Source organism: Pelophylax lessonae (assembly GCF_965119305.1).
Source record: "Pelophylax lessonae genome assembly, chromosome: 5".
Taxonomy (NCBI): domain Eukaryota; kingdom Metazoa; phylum Chordata; class Amphibia; order Anura; family Ranidae; genus Pelophylax; species Pelophylax lessonae.
The window spans coordinates 460,925,805-460,947,436 of NC_138772.1; the positions used below are offsets into that span (position 1 = coordinate 460,925,805).

The window sequence follows — 21,632 nt, forward strand, 5'->3', positions numbered from 1 at the left end:
GAAAAATAGTGACAGTGAAGGAACCTCCAACTGGTTGACAGCCTCATCTCTGTTCCTGTGTAAAGGGGGGAAGGGGGTGTCCCTTCCCTCCAATCAGCTCTCAGAGCTCTCTTCACTGATGTAACTTCAGCTCTCCACCCCCCCTGTTTTTTTTAGAGAAGAGAGGTCCTGTGTACATTCTGCACTGTGAATGGATGTAGGGGGAAAGACAACAGTAGATAAACAGGTACAACTTAAATAGGAGGACTTGTTTAATCTCTTTGATTGGAAGCTCTAACGAGCGCAGCCTTTTGATTCCTCTTGTACCAAATTGTATTGTAACTGTAATGTCTGCCTTCATTTTGTAAAGTGATGTGCAAACTGTTGGTGCTAAAAAAAAATCTTGTATTATAATAATAATAATCTCTGTACCACCTGAGGCCAGTCACTTCACTGGGTATATGTGAGGGTTTATAACCACTTTAACAGAGGGCAGACAAACTGAATATTCAGGCTGAAGGCCAACCTGGTTCTCTTTAATAATTATCCACCAATGTATAGAGAAAAAAAACAAACAAAACAGATCCACCAACCGACAATCTCTTTCACCAACTGTTGTGTTGCAGACATTCGATGCTTGGGTGCTTCAAGCTTATCACACTCATGATCTGACTGATGGCGATGTCTAGAAAAGATATACTGGGTTATAGGAAAAGAAATAAAGATAGATAGAATAGATAGAGAAGATAGATATTCAGTAGAACATACCTGAAGCAGAAGTGTTTCTCACAGAACGGGCACAGAACTTGCACTAGCTCCTTGTCACTGCAGCCTTTATAGGTACATGGGTACTGTGTGCTCCCCTCAGATTTTCCATCATCTGTACTTACGTGAACCTTTGACCAAAAAAAAAAAATAAATAAAAGAAAAAACAAGAATTATATGTGTAGCAAGGTTTCCAGGCCTGTGGCCTGATGTGGGTCTGCCATTTGTACCGGTAGTCTCTCTGTGACCCTGGGTGTGACAACTGAAGCAGCGACAACTCCGACATCTTTGTTTCTGGTTTTTTATTGGAATTACGGGATGGGAGAAGGGAATGAGTGGGATACTCCTTGAGGCTTAAACTAATTACAATTGGGACTTTTACTCCTGAAATGCCCGTTGGCTCTTCTGTGGCGCCAGCCAACGCTCACGGACACTGAGAACACTCTGTAGAACAGAAGAAGTGCTGAATCCTCGACTTATAGTCCAGAAGATCCAAGACTGAGAATTGTAGAACTCCTGACACTGTTGTACTATGAAAGTCACTGAATACTTTTCCCCGCCTGGCACAGCTTGAGGTAGTATATAGTAGAACTCTGTATAGCTGTCACTGAACCTGGCACGCTCTGTGCAATTCAGGGCCCAAACTGCAGGTGCCCCCTTTAACCTTTAACTCTTCAGGGTCCACTGACTATGTACCTCCTCTGTAGCTTCAGGGTCCTCAAACTAGGTACCCCTTTACAGCTAGCTGACACTGGATCCCCGAACCTCTTCCGGAGTGGTCCCCTCTAACTTCAGGCAGACCACAGGGGCAATCCTCAGTACTCACGACCTGTGTAGGCTTTCCTGGGACTGGACCCCTCTCTCTTTCTCTCCGCAGGCTCTTGGAACACCGGATCCCCTCAGCTCAACTCAGCACTCTCTGGATTCTCAGGCGACACCCTGAGACATCCACCTTCCTCAGACAGGAGGAGAGACAGCCGCACTCTCCTTCCTGGGACTCTGCTCCCGCCAAAGACACCGTGCCACGCACTTCCCCCCAAACTTCTACCCACTCCCAGAATCCTTTGCAGCATAATCTGCCTTCTGGGGTAGTTACAAGCTGGGATGTGTCCCCTGATTGGGCTTCCCACACTGCCCTATGAGAATCCTCTCACAGGAGCCAATGGGGATACTTCTCCCCTCAGCAGGCACATCTGGAAGCCCTGATACCCTGGCTAAATAAATCACAGCCCTGCTGTTAGGCAGACAAGGCCCACTATACAATTACCTAGCACCTACCTGTAGGGTGCTACATATACACATACACACTAGATTATATATATATATATATACATATATACACACACACACACACACACATACATACATATACATACACACACACACTTCCATGTTCTTTACATTTTAGCAATGCTATGGAGCTAAAGAATTTATAGGCTGGTCTGTGTGCACATGGCAGAGAACCCTGAAACACAATACAAATGTATTAATAAATAGGACTATAAACACATAAAATTCTAATTCTAAAAATGTGAATCAGCCTTTCTGTAGCACATATGGTTACAGGCAGCAATGGGAATGATTCCACATAGTGTGCAATCCTCTCCAAACTATCTATAGTCATCCGACTATTGCGGTGTTGTTCATATTCAGTAGAATTGCTGTTACAATGCCTTGATAAACTATTCATACCCCTTGAAATTTTGCACAGTTTGTAATGTTACAACTAGAAACGTAAATTTATTTTATTGGGATTTTATGTGATAGACCAACACAAAATGGCACATAATTGTGAAGTGGAAGGAAAATGATAAATGGTTTTCAACATTTTTTACAAATAAATATCTGAAAAGTGTGGCGTGCATTTGTATTCAGCCCCTTTACTCTGATATCCCTAACTAAAATCTATTGAAATCAATTGCCTTCACTTAATAGTAAATAGAGTCCACCTGTGTGTAATTTAATCTCAGTATAAATACTGCTGTTATGTGAAGCCCTTAGAGGTTTCTTAGAGAACCTTAGTGAACAAACAGCATCATGAAGGCCAAGGAACACACCAGATGGGTCAGAGACAAAGTTGTGGAGAAGTTTAAAGCAGGGTTAGGTTATAAAAAAAATATCCCAAGCTTTGAACATCTCATGGAGCATTATAAATAGAAAAAAAGCAATATCAGCGCAACTGGATAATTAACATTTAAAAGAAGCTGTACTCTCAGGTCAACATACAACACCCGTCTCAAAGTCTTTTATAAAATTAGAGCAGCGCTAGTACAAAAAACCAAATGGTAATAGAAAAAACAGCATCAATGATAGGAGAGCCGATAGTCCATGCAATGCCCGTGAAGTAAAGGTGACACACACTATCTGATTGAAGAGACAGGTGCTCTTAGTGCACTCACGACCACCTCTAAAGTTGGCCTCTCACCTTAAAATCACTTGTATTAGGTGTATACAATCGAACAATCATGGAACGGTCCTCCCCATATAGAACTCAATGGATCGGTCACACTATCACACTCCACCAGATCAATAAGCCAGCAGTGTTCCTGGGTCAACTCAAAATGGCAGCTCCACTCATGAACATGTAGTAGGGAACATAAAACCGGGCAAGCCCATAGTGTAGTACTGACAAACTTTAATGGTAAAATGTATAAAGACAGCCTCTTACTTGGTGGTAGATAAAATTCAGGATAAAATGATACAGCAATGCCGGCGAGTCCTGCAGAGACCTCGCCGGGTTCCAAACAACAGCGGGTGACCTCAACGGCTCCGCCTTCCCCCCCGTACGCGTGTCGTCCTCCAATGGGTGGAGACTTCTTCAGCGGTATCGAAGGCTGCGTGAGACGTCACCCATTATAAATACCGGATTGTCCGCTCATTGGTCGGGCGGTCCGGGTCCACTGATTGGCTGTTTCTCCTGTTGTCAAGGCACCGAGGACGCCGCTTCCCTCCGAGGGCGGAAGTAAGACGCCTCGAGCCAGGAGACAGCCTCTCAAACGAGCCACGCCACTCGCTGATTGGCCGAGCGGGGCAAACTCTGCACAATGGCTATTCCTGATGGTCATGACTACACCAAAGGTGTATTCCACTAAAAAGCGGAAATAGTTCAGCTGGTGCACAGGAATATTAGCCTATTGCTTAACCCTTATTCCACTGGTATATCTTTTATTATGACGCTAGGGTGCCGCTCTCCTTATTTGCGATCAACCCTCGGCCACACAAGAAACTTTCAGTGTATAACTTCCGCAGACAATTTGTCTGCAGACACTACTATACATAAATCTGTATACAGGGAACCCCTATATAAAAGACTAGATACGATACAAAGTTGTAAAAAAAGGAGCTATCGACGTCCCGCTGTCGTCTGGATTACATCATAAAACAATAAATATACACTAAAATGCATCCATAAAAATAATAAGACAGTAAAAACAATAATAATTTACCGATCAGAAATAAAACAATTAAGGTCAAACTCCACATTTAACCCACGAGGGACCCCCACTTTTGTTTCCTATATCCAAAAAGATTCTCGCTGGCTAAGTTGCCTGATAAAATTTCCTCCCCTCCAATGTTTTTTTAACCCTTTCTATTCCCCAAAATTTCAGACTTCTTGGGTCTTTATTATGGTGTTTTTTGAAATGTTGTGTAACATGGTGGGGGGTTTTACCTTTTTTAATGCTCCGTACATGCTCCGCTACCCTGGTCTGCAGGGCCCTGGACATCCTACCTACATACTGCAGACTGCAGTCGCATTCGAGCATGTATACTACGCCTGTAGTGGAGCATGTGATCAGGTCTTTTAGCTCATATTTCTTCCCTGTGGCATTAGCGATGAACTCCTTCCTGCGTTTAAGGTTATTTTTGGCGGTGCGACACACCACGCATTTTCCGCAGGCGTAAAACACTGATAGAAAGGAGAATAATTTGTTATTTTGTGTAGGTGGGTCTACTACACCCGGGGCTAGGAAATTCCTCAGTGTCGGTGCCTTCTTGTAGACAAAGGAAGGCCTAGCCGGTAATTTTGCCCCTAGGACCTTGTCCTGTTGTAGCATTGTTCAATCCATCATCCGAAAATGGAGAATATGGCACAACTGAAAACCTACCAAAACATGGCCGTCCACCTAAACGGACAGGCTGGGCAAGGAGAGCATTAATCAGAGAAGCAGCCAAGAGGCCCATGGTAGCTCTGGAGGAGCTGCAAAGATCCACAGCACAGGTGGGAGAATCTGTCCACAGGACAACGATTAGTCGTGCACTCCACAAACATGAGCTTTATGGAAGGGTGGCAAGAAGAAAGCCATTGTTGAAAGAAAGCCATAAGAAGTCCAGTTTGCTGTGTCCCTCACATAGCTTCTCACAAACATGTGGAAGAAGGTGCTCTGGTCAGATGAGACCAAAATTGAACTTTTTGGCCTAAAAGCAAAAAGCTATGTGTGGTGGAAAACTAACACTGCACATCACCCTGAACACACTATCTACACTGTGAAACATGGTGGTGGCAGCATCATGTTGTGGGGATGCTTTTTTCAGGAGGGACAGGGAAGCTGGTCAGAGTTGGTGGGAAGATGGATAGAGCCAAATACAGGGAAATCTTAGAAGAAAACCTGTTAAGAGTCTGCAAAAGACCTGAGACTGGGATGGAAGTTTACCTTCCAGCAGGACAACGACCCCAAACATACAGCCAGAGCTACAATGGAATGGTTTAGAGCAAAGCATATTCATGTGTTAGAATGGCCCAGTCAAAGTCCAAAACTAAATCCAATTGAGAATCTGTGGCAAGACTTGAAAATTGCTGTTTGCTGCCACCTTTCTTCCAATCTGACAGAGCTTGAGCTATTTTGCAAAGAATGGGCAAAAACTTCACTCTCTAGATGTACAAAGCTGGTAGAGACATCCCCAAAAAAAAAAGACTTGCAGCTAATTACAGGGAAAGGGGGTTCTACAAAGTATTGACTTAGGTGGGCTGAATACAAATGCACGCCACACTTTTCACATATTTATTTGTAAAACATTTTTTAAAACCATTTATCATTTCCCTTCCACTTCACAATTATGTGCCATTTTGTGTTTGTCTATCACATAAACTCCCAATAAAATACATTTAAGTTTTTGGTTGTAACATGTGGAAAATGTCAGGGGGTATGAATACTTTTTCAAGGCACCGTAACACACTGAATATTCTCAGTCAGAGAAAGTCATATTTAATTAAAGTGTTACTAAACCACAACAGTAAAATCAGTCTATTTGCAGTAAAGCATGCTGGTTATGCTCACTGTGGAACCTAAAGGTGGTAATTCTGCCCATTGTGTAAAAAGGTTTGATCCTCCCCTCATAGGACAGTCAGAGAAGAACCTACAAGCTTTAACCAGACACTGGTAGACAGAGATGTATAGTAACTAAGTAGAACTACTTCACTACTGTACTTAAGTACCAAAAGGCGGTATCTGTACTTTCCTAGAGTAGAATTTCTTTCTCCTATTTCCACTTTTACTTCACTACATTTTTTCGATGATTTCAATACTTCTACTCCAATATTTTTTTTTTTTGTGCTACATAGTTACTCGTTACAATTATAAAAATTACCACTGCCAGAACAGTAGATGGCAGGTTTCATGAAGCTTAAAACATGTGTATTATCAGCGCATACGAAAATAAATGCTACTGTATGTATAAATAAAAGCTGCATTTGAAATAATAAAAAACAATATGATGTTCAAACTTTTGACTTCTTTCTTTAATAACTAAATAACACAGTACTTGTACTTTTACTTTTAGTACTTGAGTAGCAACATTTAAAAAAAAAAAAAAAAAAACTACTTGCAATACTTAAGTACAAAAAATGTTGAATACTTTAGTACTTCTACTCAAATCACTTTTTGATCGAGAACTTGTACTTTTACTCAAGTATGGGTTTCGAGTACTTTATACAACTCTGCTGGTAGAAGACATATGACTGCTATATACTGCTGATGAGAAAAGGTATTTAGCAGTTTATATTTACTATAATGATTGAATTTCCATGTTCTGTGTACTGTGGGAGGTCAGATATAGTGAATGCAGGGTCCAGGGTTTAGTAACACTTTACTCTACAATGCAAGAGTTTAGTCTTCCTTTAAGCATCAGCCATTTCCACGAGGGCACCTGTGCATCCAGATCCAGAAAATACCTAAAATTCAACAGCCATCTAAATCAACTTACATACAGCAGTTTCTGACTTGGTAGGCTCACCCCTACAATATATGGGAAGTGTGGCATAGCATAATAACTGCATGTCTTCACCAGCCTTACTTCACCTTTCTATAATGGGAACAGATGCAAATACCTTTTATTGTACATCTTCCATTTTAATTCTCTAATTCTGTAGTCCATGAAAACAAAGTCTTAGTCTGTAACTAAGTGGTGCTCCATGGAGAATACACATATTGTAGGTTTTATAATGAAGACCTGATCAAATCCTGTTACAGATATTCGGCTTGTAAAGACAGCTTATATCATTACCTCAACACAGCCATGAGAGTCTCTGCTTCGGTGTACGAGGCTGTAGAGACAACAAACATACACATCTGTAATAACAACAAAAACATCTACCGTACATACTTTTCTTTTTAGAGGTTTTAATACAGTAAAAAAGGAAGATGGAACATACATCAATTATGCAATTCTAAAATCATTTTTATTTAAATATTTTGAATGAAATTGCTGTAATGACCTGAATTTGTCACACAGGAGCCTCATGTAATCCTCTGTACAGCAACATTGGGAGAAGGAAAGCCATAATTAAGCGCTCTGCTGCAGTACACATGTGCTTAGAGAGTGAACACGCAGACAGGAGTAGAGAGCAGAGCGACAATTTAATATGCCGTTGTTTTCTCAAAGTCCAGTCAGTATGCTGAATGCAGGTTCTAAATCTAGCTTAGATGCATTAGAGGACTTGGCTGTGCGATAGGATAGATTAGATAGGATATGATAGATACACACACACACACACACACACACACACAATCTCACAAAAGTGAGTACACCCCTCACATTTTTGTAAATATTTTATTATATCTTTTCATGTGACAAAACTGAAGAAATGACACTTTGCTACAATGTAAAGTAGTGAGTGTACAGCTTGTATAACAGTGTACATTTTCTGTCCCTTCAAAATAACTCAACACACAGCCATTAATATCTAAACCGCTAGCAACAAAAGTGAGTACACCCCCAAATTAAAAATGTCCAAATTCGGCCCAATTAGCCATTTTCTCCTCCCCGGTGTCATGTGACTCATTAGTGTTACAAGGTCTCAGGTGCAAATGGGGAGCAGGTGTGTTAAGCTTGGTGTTATCGCTCTCACTCTCTCATACTGATCACTGGAAGTTCAACATGGCGCCTCATGGCAAAGAACTCTGAGGATCTGAAAAAAAGAATTGTTGCTCTACATAAAGAGGACTTAGGCCAGTGATGGCGAACCTTGGCACCCAGCCCAGATGTTTTGGAAATATATTTCCCATGATGCTCAACTATACTGCAGAGTGCATGAGCATCATGGGAAATGTAGTTCCAAAACATCTGGGCTGCCAAGGTTTGCCATCACTGACCTAGGCTATAAGAAGATTGACAAGACCCTGAAACTGAGCTGCAGCACGGTGGCCAAGCCCATACAGCAGTTTAACAAGACAGGTTCCACTCCGAACAGTCCTCGCCATGGTCAATCAAAGAAGTTGAATGCATGTACTCAACGGCATATCCAAAGGTTGTCTTTGGGAAATAGACGTATGAGTGCTGCCAGCATTGCTGCAGGGGTTAAAGAAGTGGGGGGGGGGCGGGTCAGCCTGTCAGTGCTCAGACCAGACACCGCACACTGCATCACATTGGTCGGCATGGCTGTCGTCCCAGAAGGAAGCCTCTTCTAAAGATGATACACAAGAAAGCTCACAAACAGTTTGCTGAAGACAAGCAGACTAAGGACATGGATTACTGGAACCATGTCCTTTGGTCTGATGAGACGAAGATAAACTTTTTTGATTCAGATGGTGTCAAGTGTGTGTGGCAGCAACCCTGTGAGGAGTACAAAGACAAGAGGACGAGATCAGTAGTTCGTTATCAATTTTTGCACATGACACAAAATTGGCCAGGGCAATAACTGCACAGCATGAAGCAGATATCCTACAGAATGACCTGGACAAAATTACGGAGTGGGCAACGACATGGCAAATGAGGTTTAATGTGGAGAAGTGTAAGGTTTTGCACTTGGGGACCAAAAACATAAAAACACAATACATGTTAGGAGGGGAACCCTTGGGGGGAATCAAAAATGGAGAAAGATCTGGGAGTCTTGGTTGATGATAGATTAGGCAACAGCATGCAATGCCAAGCGGCAGCTTCCAAAGCCAACAGAACATTAGCATGCATAAAGAAAGGGATGTATTCCAGAGATAAGACTATAATCCTTCCACTTTATAAAACTCTGGTCCGACCGCATCTGGAGTATTCTGTCCAGTTCTGGTCGCCAGTCCTCAGGAGGGATGTGTTGGAGCTGGAGAGAGTCCAGAGAAGGGCAACTAAACTAATTAGGGGATTGGAGGACCTTACCTATGAAGAGCGGCTGCAATCGCTCGATTTATTTTCCCGGGAGAAGAGACGTCTGAGAGGGGACATGATAGCAATTTATAAATATCTTAATGGGGATCTCAGCTTAGAAAAAAAGCTGTTCATTCGAAGGAATTGCATGAGGACTCGAGGACATACAATGCGATTAGAGGAGAAGCGTTTTAACCTCAGGCAACGTGCGGGGTTCTTTACTGTTAGGGCTACAAGATTGTGGAATTGTCTACCACAAGAGGTGGTTTCTGCGGGAAGTATGGTGACTTTCAAAAGACTCTTAGACTTACATCTCAAGGATCAGGAGATTAATGGCTATGTTAGATGATTACAGTCACACACACCTACACAGGTTGAACTGGATGGACTATTGTCTTTATTCAACCTGACCTACTATGTAACTATGTAAGAGTGTGTTACCTACAGTAAAGCATGGTGGTGGGAGTGTCATGGTCTGGGGCTGCATGAGTGCTGCCGGCACTGGAGAGCTACAGTTCATTGAAGAAACCATGAATGCCAACATGTACTGTGACATACTGAAGCAGAGCATGATCTCCTCCCTTCGGAGACTGGGCCGCAGGGCAGTATTCCAACATAATAACTACCCCAAACACACCTCTACTGCCTTGCTAAAGAAGCTGAGGGTAAAGGTGATGGATTGGCCAAGCAAGTCTCCAGACCTAAACCCTATTGAGTATCTATGGGGCATCCTCAAATGGAAGGTGGAGGAGCGTAAGGTCTCTAACATCCACCAGCTCCATGATGTCATCATTGAGCAGTGGAAGAGGACTCCAGTGGCAACCTGTGAAGCTCTGGTGAACTCCATGCCCAAGAGGGTTAAGGCAGTGCTGGAAAATAATGGTGGCCACACAAAATATTGACACTTTGGGCCCAATGTGGACATTTCCACTTAGGGGTGTACTCACTTTTGTTGCCAGCGGTTTAGACATTAATGGCTGTGTGTTGAGTTTTTAGGGGACAGCAAATTTACACTGTTCTACAAGCTTTACATTCACTACTTTATATTGTAGCAAAGTGTCATTTCTTCAGTGTTGTCACATGAAAAGATATAATAAAATATTTACAAAAACGTGAGGGGTGTACTCACTTTTGTGAGATACTGTACATATACATACACATATACTATGTTACCAAAAGTATTGGGACACCTGCCTTTACACACACATGAACTTTAAAAGCATCCCAGTCTTAGTGCAAAGAATTCAGTATTGAGTTGATTCACCTTTTGCAGCTATAACAGCTTCAACTCTTCTGGGAAGGCTGTCCACAAGGTTTAGGATTCTGTCTATGGGTATGTTTGACCATTTTTCCATAAGTGCATATGTGAGATCAGGCACTGATGTTAGAGAGAAGGCCTGGCTTGCAGTCTCCCCTCTAATTCATCCCAAAGATGTTCTATCGGGTTGAGGTCAGGACTCTGTGCAGGCCAGTTAAGTTCCTCCACCCCAAACTCACTAATTCATGTCTTTATAGACCTTGCTATGTGCACTGGTCCAAATCATTTGGTGGAGGGGGGGGGGGATTAAGATGTGGGGTGGGTGGTTATTCAGGGGTTGGGCTTGGCCCCTTAGTTCCAGTGAAGGGAATTCTTAAGGTGTCGGCATACCAAGACATTTTGGACAATTTCATGCTCCCAACTTTGTGGGAACAGTTTGGGGATGGCCCCTTCCTGTTCCAACATGACTGCACAACAGTGCACAAAGCAAGGTCCAGAAAAACATGGATGACGGAGTTTGGGGTGGAGGAACTTGACTGTCCTACACAGAGTCCGGACCTCAACCTGATAGAACACCTTTGGGATGAATTAGAGCGGAGACTGTGAGCCAGGCCTTCTCGTCCTCATCAGTGCCTGACCTCATAAATGCGCTTCTGGAAGAATGGTCAAACATTCCCATAGACACACTCCTAAACCTTGCATGCAGCCTTCCCAGAAGAGTTGAAGCTGGTATAGCTGCAAAGTGTGGGCCAACTCTATATTGAACCCTACGGACTAAGACTGGGATGCCATTAAACTGATTGTAAAGTGTAGGTTATTTTTTAGATATTTTTTAAATAACAAAACATGTTATACTTCCCTCCTCTCTGCAGTTGGTTTTGCACAGAGCAGCCAAGATCCTCCTCTTCCATTCAGACACGGAGCTGCCTTTCAGCCCCACCCCCTCTCTCTCCTTAATGGCTCACTGACTTTGACAGCCACGGGAGCCAATGGTGCCATAGCTGTCTCTCAGCCAATCAGGAGGGAGAGTCCCAGGATGGCCAAGGGACTTGTGGACATTGCTGGACAGAGAGGGGGCACAGGTAAGTATTAGGGGGCTGCTGCACACAGAAGGCTTTTTATCTTAATGCACAGAAAACCTTCCTGACTTTACAAGTCCTTTAAACTTCATGTGCATGTAAAGGCAGGTGTCCCAATACTTTTGGTATCAGTGTGTGTGTGTGTGTGTGTGTGTGTGTGTGTGTGTGTGTGTGTGTGTGTTTATATGTGTATATGTGTATATAAATACTTTTTTAAGGCACTGTTTTTTTGTGTGTACACACACACACACAAAAACAAAAACAGTGCCTTAAAAAAGTATTCATACCCCTTGAAATTTTCCACATTTTGTCAGGTTATAACCAAAACTGTAAATGTATTTTATTGGGTTTTTACACAAAGTAGCACATAATTGTGAAGTGGAAGGAAAATTATAATCGGTTTTCAACATTCTTTACAAATAAATATGTGAAAAGTGTGGTGTGCATTTGTATGCTGCCTCCCTGAGTCAATACTTTGTAGAACCCCCTTTCCCTGCAATTAGAGCTACAAGTCTTTTTGGGGATGTCTCTACCAGCTTTGCACATCTAGAGAGTGACATTTTTGCCCATTCTTCTTTGCAAAATAGCTCAAGCTCTGTCAGATTAGATGGAGAGTGTCTGAACAGCAATTTCCAAGTCTTGCCACAGATTTTCAATTGGATTTAGGTCTGAACTTTGACTGGGCCATTGAATATACTTTGATCTAAACCATTCCATTGTAGCTCTGGCTGAATGTTTAGGGTCATTGCCAGGTCTTTTACAGACTCGAAGATGTTTTTTTTTCTAGGATTGCCCTGTATTTGGCTCCATCCATCTTCCCATCAACTCTGACCAGCTTCCCTGTCCCTGCTGAAGAAAAGCATCCCCAAAGCATGATGCTGTCACCAACATGTTTCGCTGTGGGGATGGTGTGTTCAGGGTGATGTACAGTGTTAGTTTTCCACCACACATAGTGTTTTGCCCTTATGCCAAAAAGTTAAATGTTGGTCTCATCTGACCAAAGCACCTTCTTCCACATATTTGCTGTGTCCCCCACAGAGAATTCTTATGGCTTTCTTTCACCAATGACTTTCTTCTTGCCACTCTTCCATAAAGCTCATGTTTGCGGAGTGCATGATAAATAGTTGTCCAGTGGACAGATTCTCCCACCTGTGCTGTGGATCTCTGCAGCTCCTCCAGAGTTACCATGGGCCTCTTGGCTGCTTCTGTGATTAATTCTCTCCTTGCCCGGCCTGTCAGTTTAGGTGGACGGCCATGTCTTGGTAGGTTTGCAGTTGTGCCATACTATTTCCATTTTCGGATGATGGATTGAACAGTGCTCCATGAGATGTTCAAAGCTTGGGATATTTCTTTACAACCTAACTCTGCTTTAAATGTCTCCACAACTTTATCCCTGACCTGTCTGATGTGTTCCTTGGCCTTTATGATGCTGTTTGTTCACTAAGATTCTCTAACAAACTTCTGAGGGCTTCACAGAACACACAGGTGGACTTTAAATTAAATTACACATAGGTAGACTTTATTTAATAATTAGGTGACCTCTGAAGGCAATCGGTTCCACTAGATTTTAGTTAGGGGTATCAGAGTAAAGGGGGCTGAATACAAATCCACGCCACACTTTTCAGATATTTATTTGTAAAAAAAAAAAAAAAAAAAAAAAAAAAAAAATGTGAAAACCATTTACCATTTTCCTTCCACTTCACACTTTGTGTTGGTCTATCACATAAAATCCCAATAAAATACATTTACATTTTTGGTTGTAGCATGACATAATGTGGAAAATTTCAGGGGGTATGAACACTTTAAGGCGCTGTACAGCCCCAATTCCAAAACAGTTATTCTACATAAAGATAGAATGCAATGATTTGAAAATCTCATTAACCCATATTTTTTTTCACAATAGAAAACATTAGTTTAAAATTAGAAAATGTACCATTTTAACCACTTCTAGACCGGAAGAATTTGCCCCTTTAATGACTAGGCCATTTTTTGTGATTCGGCACTGTGCTACTTTAACTGACAATTGCGCGGTTGTGCGATGATGTACCTAAATAAAATTGATGTCCTTTTTTCCCCACAAATTGAGCTTTCTTTTTGTGGTATTTGATCACCTGTGACTTTTTTTTTTTTTTTTTGCGCTATAAACAAAAAAAGGAGCAACAATTCTGGGAAAAAAAAATAATAATATTTTTCACATTCTGCTATACAACACTCCCAAAAAAAAAAAAATGTAAAAAAAATCTAATTTCTTTAACATTTTAGACCATGGGTGTCCAACCTTTTGGCCCCTCTGGGCCACATTGAGTGTAGAGAAATTGTCTCGGGCCGCATATAAAATATAAACTATAGTTAGGTATATAAGTAATAAAACGCCACCGTACCCTTCCCGCGCTGCTGCCCCCCCCCCCCCAAGCAGTAATTTAACACAACTAGAGGATGATCCCTTCCGAGGCAGTCTCTGCCTACAGTTAGTTGGAAGCCGCTGTGGCCATTTACCCGACCAGACTTCCTTCTTCCCCATCAAAAAAAAAAAAATGGTCAGGGGGCAGTGGGCCGCATTGCCTGGGGCTCTGGTCCGCAGGTTGGACATAAACATGTATACAGGCGCATTAGTCATACCATTAGCCAGAGTCCATATGGATCAGATACAGTCACTGAGTGAGGATGGAAGAGAAAAAGAGTCCACCAATTAGGGCAGCCTTCAAGAAACCAAAGCCAGGGGTTCCACAGGGCTACAAACAAAAACAAAAACAGAGGCGCCTCTAAGTGTAGACACATTTATTGTTAAAATTATGCACTCACATCTGAATGAAATGCTCGTATAAGAAAACCTATTCCGATGGTTTCGAGATGAGGTGTGTAGCGGACGTGATCATCTGGTCTGTGTAGCCGTCCTACTGGGATAGAGACCTCCTCGCTGTGGCCAGTGTTCCGTGAAAAAACCATACCCGTGAGAAAACCATACCCTCGTCACTTCCGGAGGGTATGGGTTTCTCACGGTACATAAACTTGCCGAGGTTTGAAGAAAACAGCTCCTCTGCAACATGAATAATCTCCGCTCCTTCCCCTCTCACTTCCCTGCTCTCGGCTAATAAATATAAAAGCGCATCACGGAGCCGAGATGTCCGTCATATCGATTCCATACACCCGCCGCCGCTTTTATATTTACTAGCCGACATCAGGGAGGTGACAGGGATAGCAGAGGAGATGATTAATGTTGCTGACGAACTGTTTTTATGTACCCGCCGCAAGTATCTGATTATACACACTTCCGTTATGATTTCCTACCCTCCGAGCATGCGCACTTCTAATCTTCAAAGCTGTTCCATGCTGTTTTCGGGGCTCTGAGCATGCGCACTGCTGCGCTGCTCAGCTGTTTTACACAGGAAGTGACGAGGGTATGGTTTCTTCACGGGGTATGGTTTTTTAACGTTACACCGGCAGTGCAGCGGAGCTGAAGACAGGAAGAGAGGCTCGTAATCCGTCAGTGGAAACGAGGCTTGGTTCACCGTCGGATGGAGATGACGTCATAAGAGGTGCGACGCGTTTCCGAGCGTGCATACTGCCGGGGGGAGGCAGCCGCGCTCCTTCTTCAAAGCAGGGAAGAGACATACAAGGCAGGAGGAGTCCATTTAAAGGGAACAAATAAAAGGGGAGGGGATATCTAGGTAGACCGACGGGCAGCATATTAAAAAACATATTAAAAAACATTGCTCCGGATCATGTAGATCAGGCTCAAATGTATCCAGTTAACAATCATCACTCATGTAAAATCATCCACCATAAAAGATATGATAAAATTAATAAACAAGCAGATATACATTATAAAAGGGTATATGATAAGCTGTGGCTGTATATTAAAAATTGGCTAATAAATATATATAAGAAATTATATAAAAAGATGTTGTTACGCCATATATTTCAATGTAATAATCAATTAAAGATTTAGAGTTTTACATATCAGTGGGGATAATGAGTGGGAATATACGGAAAGAAAAAAAAAAATATACGGAAAGAAAAAAAATATAATTTATATATTTTTTTCTTTCCGTATATTTTTTTCTTTCCGTATATTCCCACTCATTATCCCCACTGATATGTAAAACTCAAAACCTATAATTGATTATTACATTGAAATATATGGCGTAACAACATCTTTTTATATAATTTCTTATATATATTTATTAGCCAATTTTTAATATACAGCCACAGCTTATCATATACCCTTTTATAATATATATCTGCTTGTTTATTAATTTTATCATATCTTTTATGGTGGATGATTTTACATGAGTGATGATTGTTAACTGGATACATTTGAGCCTGATCTACATGATCCGGAGCAATGTTTTTTAATATGTTTTTTAATATGCTGCCCGTCGGTCTACCTAGATATCCCCTCCCCTTTTATTTGTTCCCTTTAAATGGACTCCTCCTGCCTTGTATGTCTCTTCCCTGCTTTGAAGAAGGAGCGCGGCTGTCTCCCCCCGGCAGTACGCACGCTCGGAAACGCGTCGCACCTCTTATGACGTCATCTCCAGCCGACGGTGAACCAAGCCTCGTTTCCACTGACGGATAACGAGCCTCTCTTCCTGTCTTCAGCTCCGCTGCACTGCTGGCCACAGCGAGGAGGTCTCTATCCCAGTAGGACGGCTACACAGACCGGATGATCACGTCCGCTACACACCTCATCTCGGAACCATCGGAATGGGTTTCTTATACGAGCATTTCATTCAGATATGAGTGCATAATTTTAACAATAAATGTGTCTACAGTCTACACTTAGAGGCGCCTCTGTTTTTGTTTTTGTTCGCAGGTTGGACATGCCTGTTTTAGACCAATTAGTTTTCTGCTACATATTTTTGGTAAAAAAAAAATAGAACGCAATAAGCGTATTATGCAAAAGTGATTGCGTCTGCTAACTATAAGAAAGATTTCTGTCATTTTTTATTGTTTTTTTTTTTACTAGTAATGGCGGCGATCTGCGATTTTTAGCGGGACTGCGACATTGCGGCGGACAGATCGGACCCCTAACTGACATTTTTGACACTTTTGGGGGGACCAGTGACATTACTACAATAATCAGTGCTATAAATATGTACTGTTACTGTAATAATGACACTGGCAGGGAAGGGGTTAACAGTAGGTGATCAAGGGGTTAAATGTAAGCCTAGGGGCGTGTTTCCAACTGTATGGGAGTTGGGCTTTTGATCACAGGGGCTCTGTGATCATTCCTGAGAGAAGAACGGTCAGCTGAGTTTACAACAGCTGACCGTCCTTTTCTCTCAGCGGGGATCGATTGCAGGTGCCGGGCGGCAATCAGAGCCACCGGTCCTGTGTATCGGAGTTCCTGTTGTCGAGTGGGGGCGGGAGCGTGCCGCCGCCGGCGTGCGTTTGCCCCCTAGCTGCAAGTGCGCAACCGACATAGCCCTACGTCAGTTCGTGCAGGAGGGCCAGCCTGCCGCAGTAAATCTGCAGGGGGTGGTCCTTAACTGGCTAAAGAGGTTGTAAACATTAGAATAAAAAAAAAAATGATATAAACACCTGAAAGACAGACCCAATGAGCTAGTATGCATCGCAAACTAGCTCATTATGAAATACTTACCTTAGAACGAAACCCCCGCAGTGCCGCCCACTCACCAGTGACATGGCCGACATGTTCAGCCATTTTACTTCCGGGTACGCGTCCCCTGGCCATCTGATTGGCCGAAGCCGCGAAGACGTCACTACGCAACATGCGCGCGCAGGAGCCGCCGTTCATGGCACACGGCTCTGAAGGAACGTCACGGGCGGCCGTTCCTTCAGAGTGCATGCAAAGTAAATATCTCCTAAACGGTGCAAGTTTAGGAGATATTTACAGTACCTATAGGTAAGCCTCATCATAGGCTTACCTATAGGTACAAGTTACAAAGGAAGCTTTACTTCCTCTTTAAGAAAATAAAGTATTTTTTAAATGAATGGCAGCAACACGTCTCAAAAAAGTTGGGACAGGGCAACAAAAAGCTGGCAAAGTAAGTAATACTAACAAGGAAGAAGTGAAAAAACATTTTGAAACTAATTAGGTTATTCGCCAACCGGCCAGTAACATAATTTGGTAAAAAAAGAGCATCTTAGAGAGTCAGAGTGTCTCAGAAGTAGATAGGCAGAGGTTCACCAATCTGTGAACAGCTGCGTCTGAAAACTGTCAAACAATTTCAGAGTAATGTTTCTCCAGGCAAAATTGTAAAGACTAAATATATTATCATCAAATGATTCTGAGACTCTGGAGAAACCTCTGTGTGTGAAGGACAAGGCGGAAATGCAATACTGGATGCCTGTTATCTTCGGGCCCTCAGACGACACTGCATTAAAGAGGAAGTAAACCCTCCTCTGACACTTCCACCTATAGGTAAGCCTTTGATAAGGCTTACCTATAGGTACTGTAAATATCTCCTAAACATGTACCGTTTAGGAGATATTTACCTTTCATGCAGCCAGTGACGTCACTGGCGCATGCGCTCTGAAGGAACGGCCGACCGTGCCGTTCCTTCAGAGCCCCGTGCCGTGACTGTCGGCTCCCGCGCACGTGCGCGGGAGTGACGTTACCGCGGCTCCGGCCAATCGGATGGCCGGATGCCGCGATCCCGGAAGACGGGCGACTGGACATGTCGCCCGTCATAGAGGTGAGTGAGCGGCACGGCGGGGGCTCGTTCTGAGGTAAGTATTTCATAATGAGCTAGTATGCTATGCATACTAGCTCATTATGTCTTTCTCTTTCAGGAGGTAAAGAAAAAAAAAAAATTTCTCGGTTTACAACCTCTTTAAAAAACAGGCATGATTCTGTGCTGGACATGACTGCATGGGCTCAGGAATACTTCCAAAAATCACTGTCTGTAAACAGTTGGCCGTGTCATCCAAATATACAAGGTAAAGCTCTATCATGCAAAGAAGAAGCCAAATCTGAACACGATTCCATGCGACGCACTCCCAGCACAAAGGGTGATACGAAAATACGCGGCCCCATGGAAAAAAGCCTAGTATTTGCGTACGGTTGGCGCTAAGGGGTTAATTATGACTGTCATTTTTGCAGGCTCATTTGCAAAAAAATAATACATGCACGTTTTTGGCTGCATTTTTTTATGTTGCAAAAGATGGAGTACCATTCTCTCCATGTGTGTGCCGAACCTTACATCTCCCTTAGGCCCCCCATTTGCTAAGCCTGTTTTTTGGCATGAAAGCCTAGAGCAGCCCAACTACTTGAATGGCGGCTGCCCTACACACAGCAAACACAGCAAAATAACACATGGAGCGTTTTGCTGCATTTTTTGAATGTGGGTTTTGCCACGTTTGTCATAAAGCAAAACGCACGTTTGTCAGCCACGTTTGGTGCACCGTTAACAATTAATGGCATCGCAAGCGCGACATGCGATTCTCATGTGACGTGGAAATGTGCGATTCTGCCTGCGTTCCTGGAACAAATGTGAATGGCGCCTAATATTTACAGAATAATCATCTCAGGTGAACAGCAAACATTTCCCAACACAATGTCTACCCTCCAATGCCCAACACTCACCAAAATACTTTTGAGCAGCCATCACAGACAAAGGGAAGGAAATCTGTGGGACAAAAACAGAAACAAAATGAGGCTCATCTTTGCCAATTCCCATTGAAGCATCTGTAAACTGTAACTGAGTGACTTTTAAATTGGCCAATGCTCTGTGTATTTTAGATTTCTGACCTTTTTCATCCTTTGTTGGATCAGTTCTGCTGATCTCCTACAGCTTCTTTATAGCCATTTCCTGTCTACATGCATGGCTTAAAAGAGAAATATAGTCAAAGGTTTTTTAGCCAAACTTCTTTTCTGGGTCACAAGAGTGCACTCAGTTGGGCCCTCCTGTGACTCTGAATCAGCCAACGGTGGGCTAAAGTCTGCTGTTGGCTAATGTCACAGAGGCACTCCAGGGTCTGGAAGGATCCAGATAATGTTGGGACCCACCCAAATGCCTGATTGGCAGCTGGCTCAGCCTCTCAGCATGCAGCGGAGAGCCCAAGCCGCCTGCGCACACGTTCTCTCCAGCCTAAAGCTGCAGGAAGTGCTGGAGGGGCAGAGCAGAGATTGGTGACTGACAGTCACTGTTCTCCATTCCAAGACGACTGAGAACTGAGTGTAGAGTGGCAATGTGACCACTCAGTCCTTGGGCTCAGAGCCAGCTGGGGACAGACCGATGCCACAGCATCGAGGGGGAGTACAGATGTTTGTTTGTTTTTTTTTTCAAGTCGCAGTCCGTCGCACTCCCATTGTTCGGTACAGGAACCGTTCTAATAGGAGCAACACAAGTCGCTCCGACTTAGAAAAAGGATCCTGTACTACTTTGGGGCGACCTGGAGCGACTTGCATAGACATTCATTTTATGAAGTCTGTGCAAGTCGCCCCGAAGTAGCAGTGCACGCAACTTCACAGGTCACCCCTGAAGTCGTGCCGCTGCAGTGTGAACTGTAAGGGCATTTTTAATTTTTATTTAATAAAAACAAAAAAAAAAAAAAACAAACACAAAAACAAACATGTTATACTTACCTGCTTTGTGCAGCGGTTTGCACAGAGCAGCCCTGATTGTCTTTTTCTCGGGTCCCTCACTGGCACTCCTGGCTCCTCCTTTCTGCTTGCTCTTGGGGCACCCAAGCAGGCTCGCTCCTGAGCTGGGGCTCTGTGTGTCCATTCACACACAGAGCCGCAGCTCTGCCCCGCCAACACTCTCTCCTTATTGGCTCACTGGCTGTGATTTACAACAGTGGGAGCCAATGACTCTGCTGCTGTCTCAGCCAATAAGGAGGGAGAGTCCTCGGTGAGCCGAGGCTTTCGTGCCCATTGCTGGATGGAGATAGAGCTCGGGTAAGTATTAGGGGGCTGCTGCACAAAGAAGGTTTTTAGTATGCATGAAAGTAAAAAAAAAAAAAAAAAACTCGAGCCTTTAGAGCCACTTTAAATCAGTAGCTCAGTAGCAGTAAAATTACACCTAGTGATCCCGTCATGAAGGTCCTCGTTCAGGTGCTCTTATACGATGACAACACTTTGTTCTTGGCTTCAATTTATGCTCCGTCCTGTGTTGTCACCCACATGGACTTCTGATGGAGACTACGAGTGACCATTTTCCCACACATTAACCAGCCATAGTGCACTGGTGTTACCATTAGGAAACCCAGCCTAAGATGTGCCATGCTGCCATCAATGGAGTGCATGCAGGCAGGAAATGGCAGCAATGAGGCTGCAGGAGATCAGCAGCACTGAGATCCAACAAATAATGAAAAACAAACATTTGGGACTTTGTGTGAGGCACTGCCTGTCTATGGCTAGATGCCTCCATCCCAATTCATACAGAAACAAGGGGGGAAGGAATAAAAAAAATGGGGTAAAAAGGGGGTACATAGGGCAATTGGCATAGTAAATAGGGTAATATATGATCAATCCATAGCAATGAGAAATGATGAAACCAGCTATTAGAAAAAAAAATTCGTCTGTTTCTGATACACAGAGCTATCACAAACTAATGTTAGATTTAGAGCAGAAAGATCAGCATGGCAGACAGACAAGTGCTATTTTCAGATATGGAGTCCCCATGTTCCTCTGATGACATCTCATTACCTAGCTGGCCACAATGCTCCACATCACAGTGCTGCCCGATCTCCAGCTCTGCCATTCCAGCTCCCTGTGTCGGAACGTTTGTTTATATTCTATAGAAATGACTAATCTGTACTCCAGATTTCTTCCGTCCATCCCAGATGACATCATCAAACAGCGATCCTGGGACAGGTCTATAGGGTTCACAGTCTCATCATTTGATTGGCTCCCTCTGCTGGCTGGAGGCCTCTCCTGTGACCATGAAAAGAGTAGTGCTGGCCTGGGGAGTTGATGGGTAGTATGAGTGTGTGATATGTACCGTCATCGAGCAGTGTGATATATGTATAGATATTAAAGTTTACATAAAGGCAAAATGAAAACATAA

General features: G+C 43.1%; 1 protein-coding gene across 1 annotated transcript in view; it reads right to left on the reverse strand.

The window, feature by feature from the left end:
- The window catches only part of ZFAND1 (zinc finger AN1-type containing 1), a 41,390-nt gene extending 19,982 nt beyond the window's left edge, over positions 1–21,408 (reverse strand). The window contains exons 1-5 of the mRNA XM_082257768.1: positions 21,272–21,408; positions 19,205–19,247; positions 7,246–7,285; positions 748–875; positions 573–664 (exon numbers count right to left, since the gene is read on the reverse strand). Of these exons, the coding sequence (XP_082113894.1) occupies positions 573–664; positions 748–875; positions 7,246–7,285; positions 19,205–19,247; positions 21,272–21,326 (358 nt within the window). The 5' untranslated portion in view covers positions 21,327–21,408. The remainder of the gene's footprint in view (positions 1–572; positions 665–747; positions 876–7,245; positions 7,286–19,204; positions 19,248–21,271) is intronic.
- Positions 21,409–21,632: the final 224 nt, after the last annotated feature.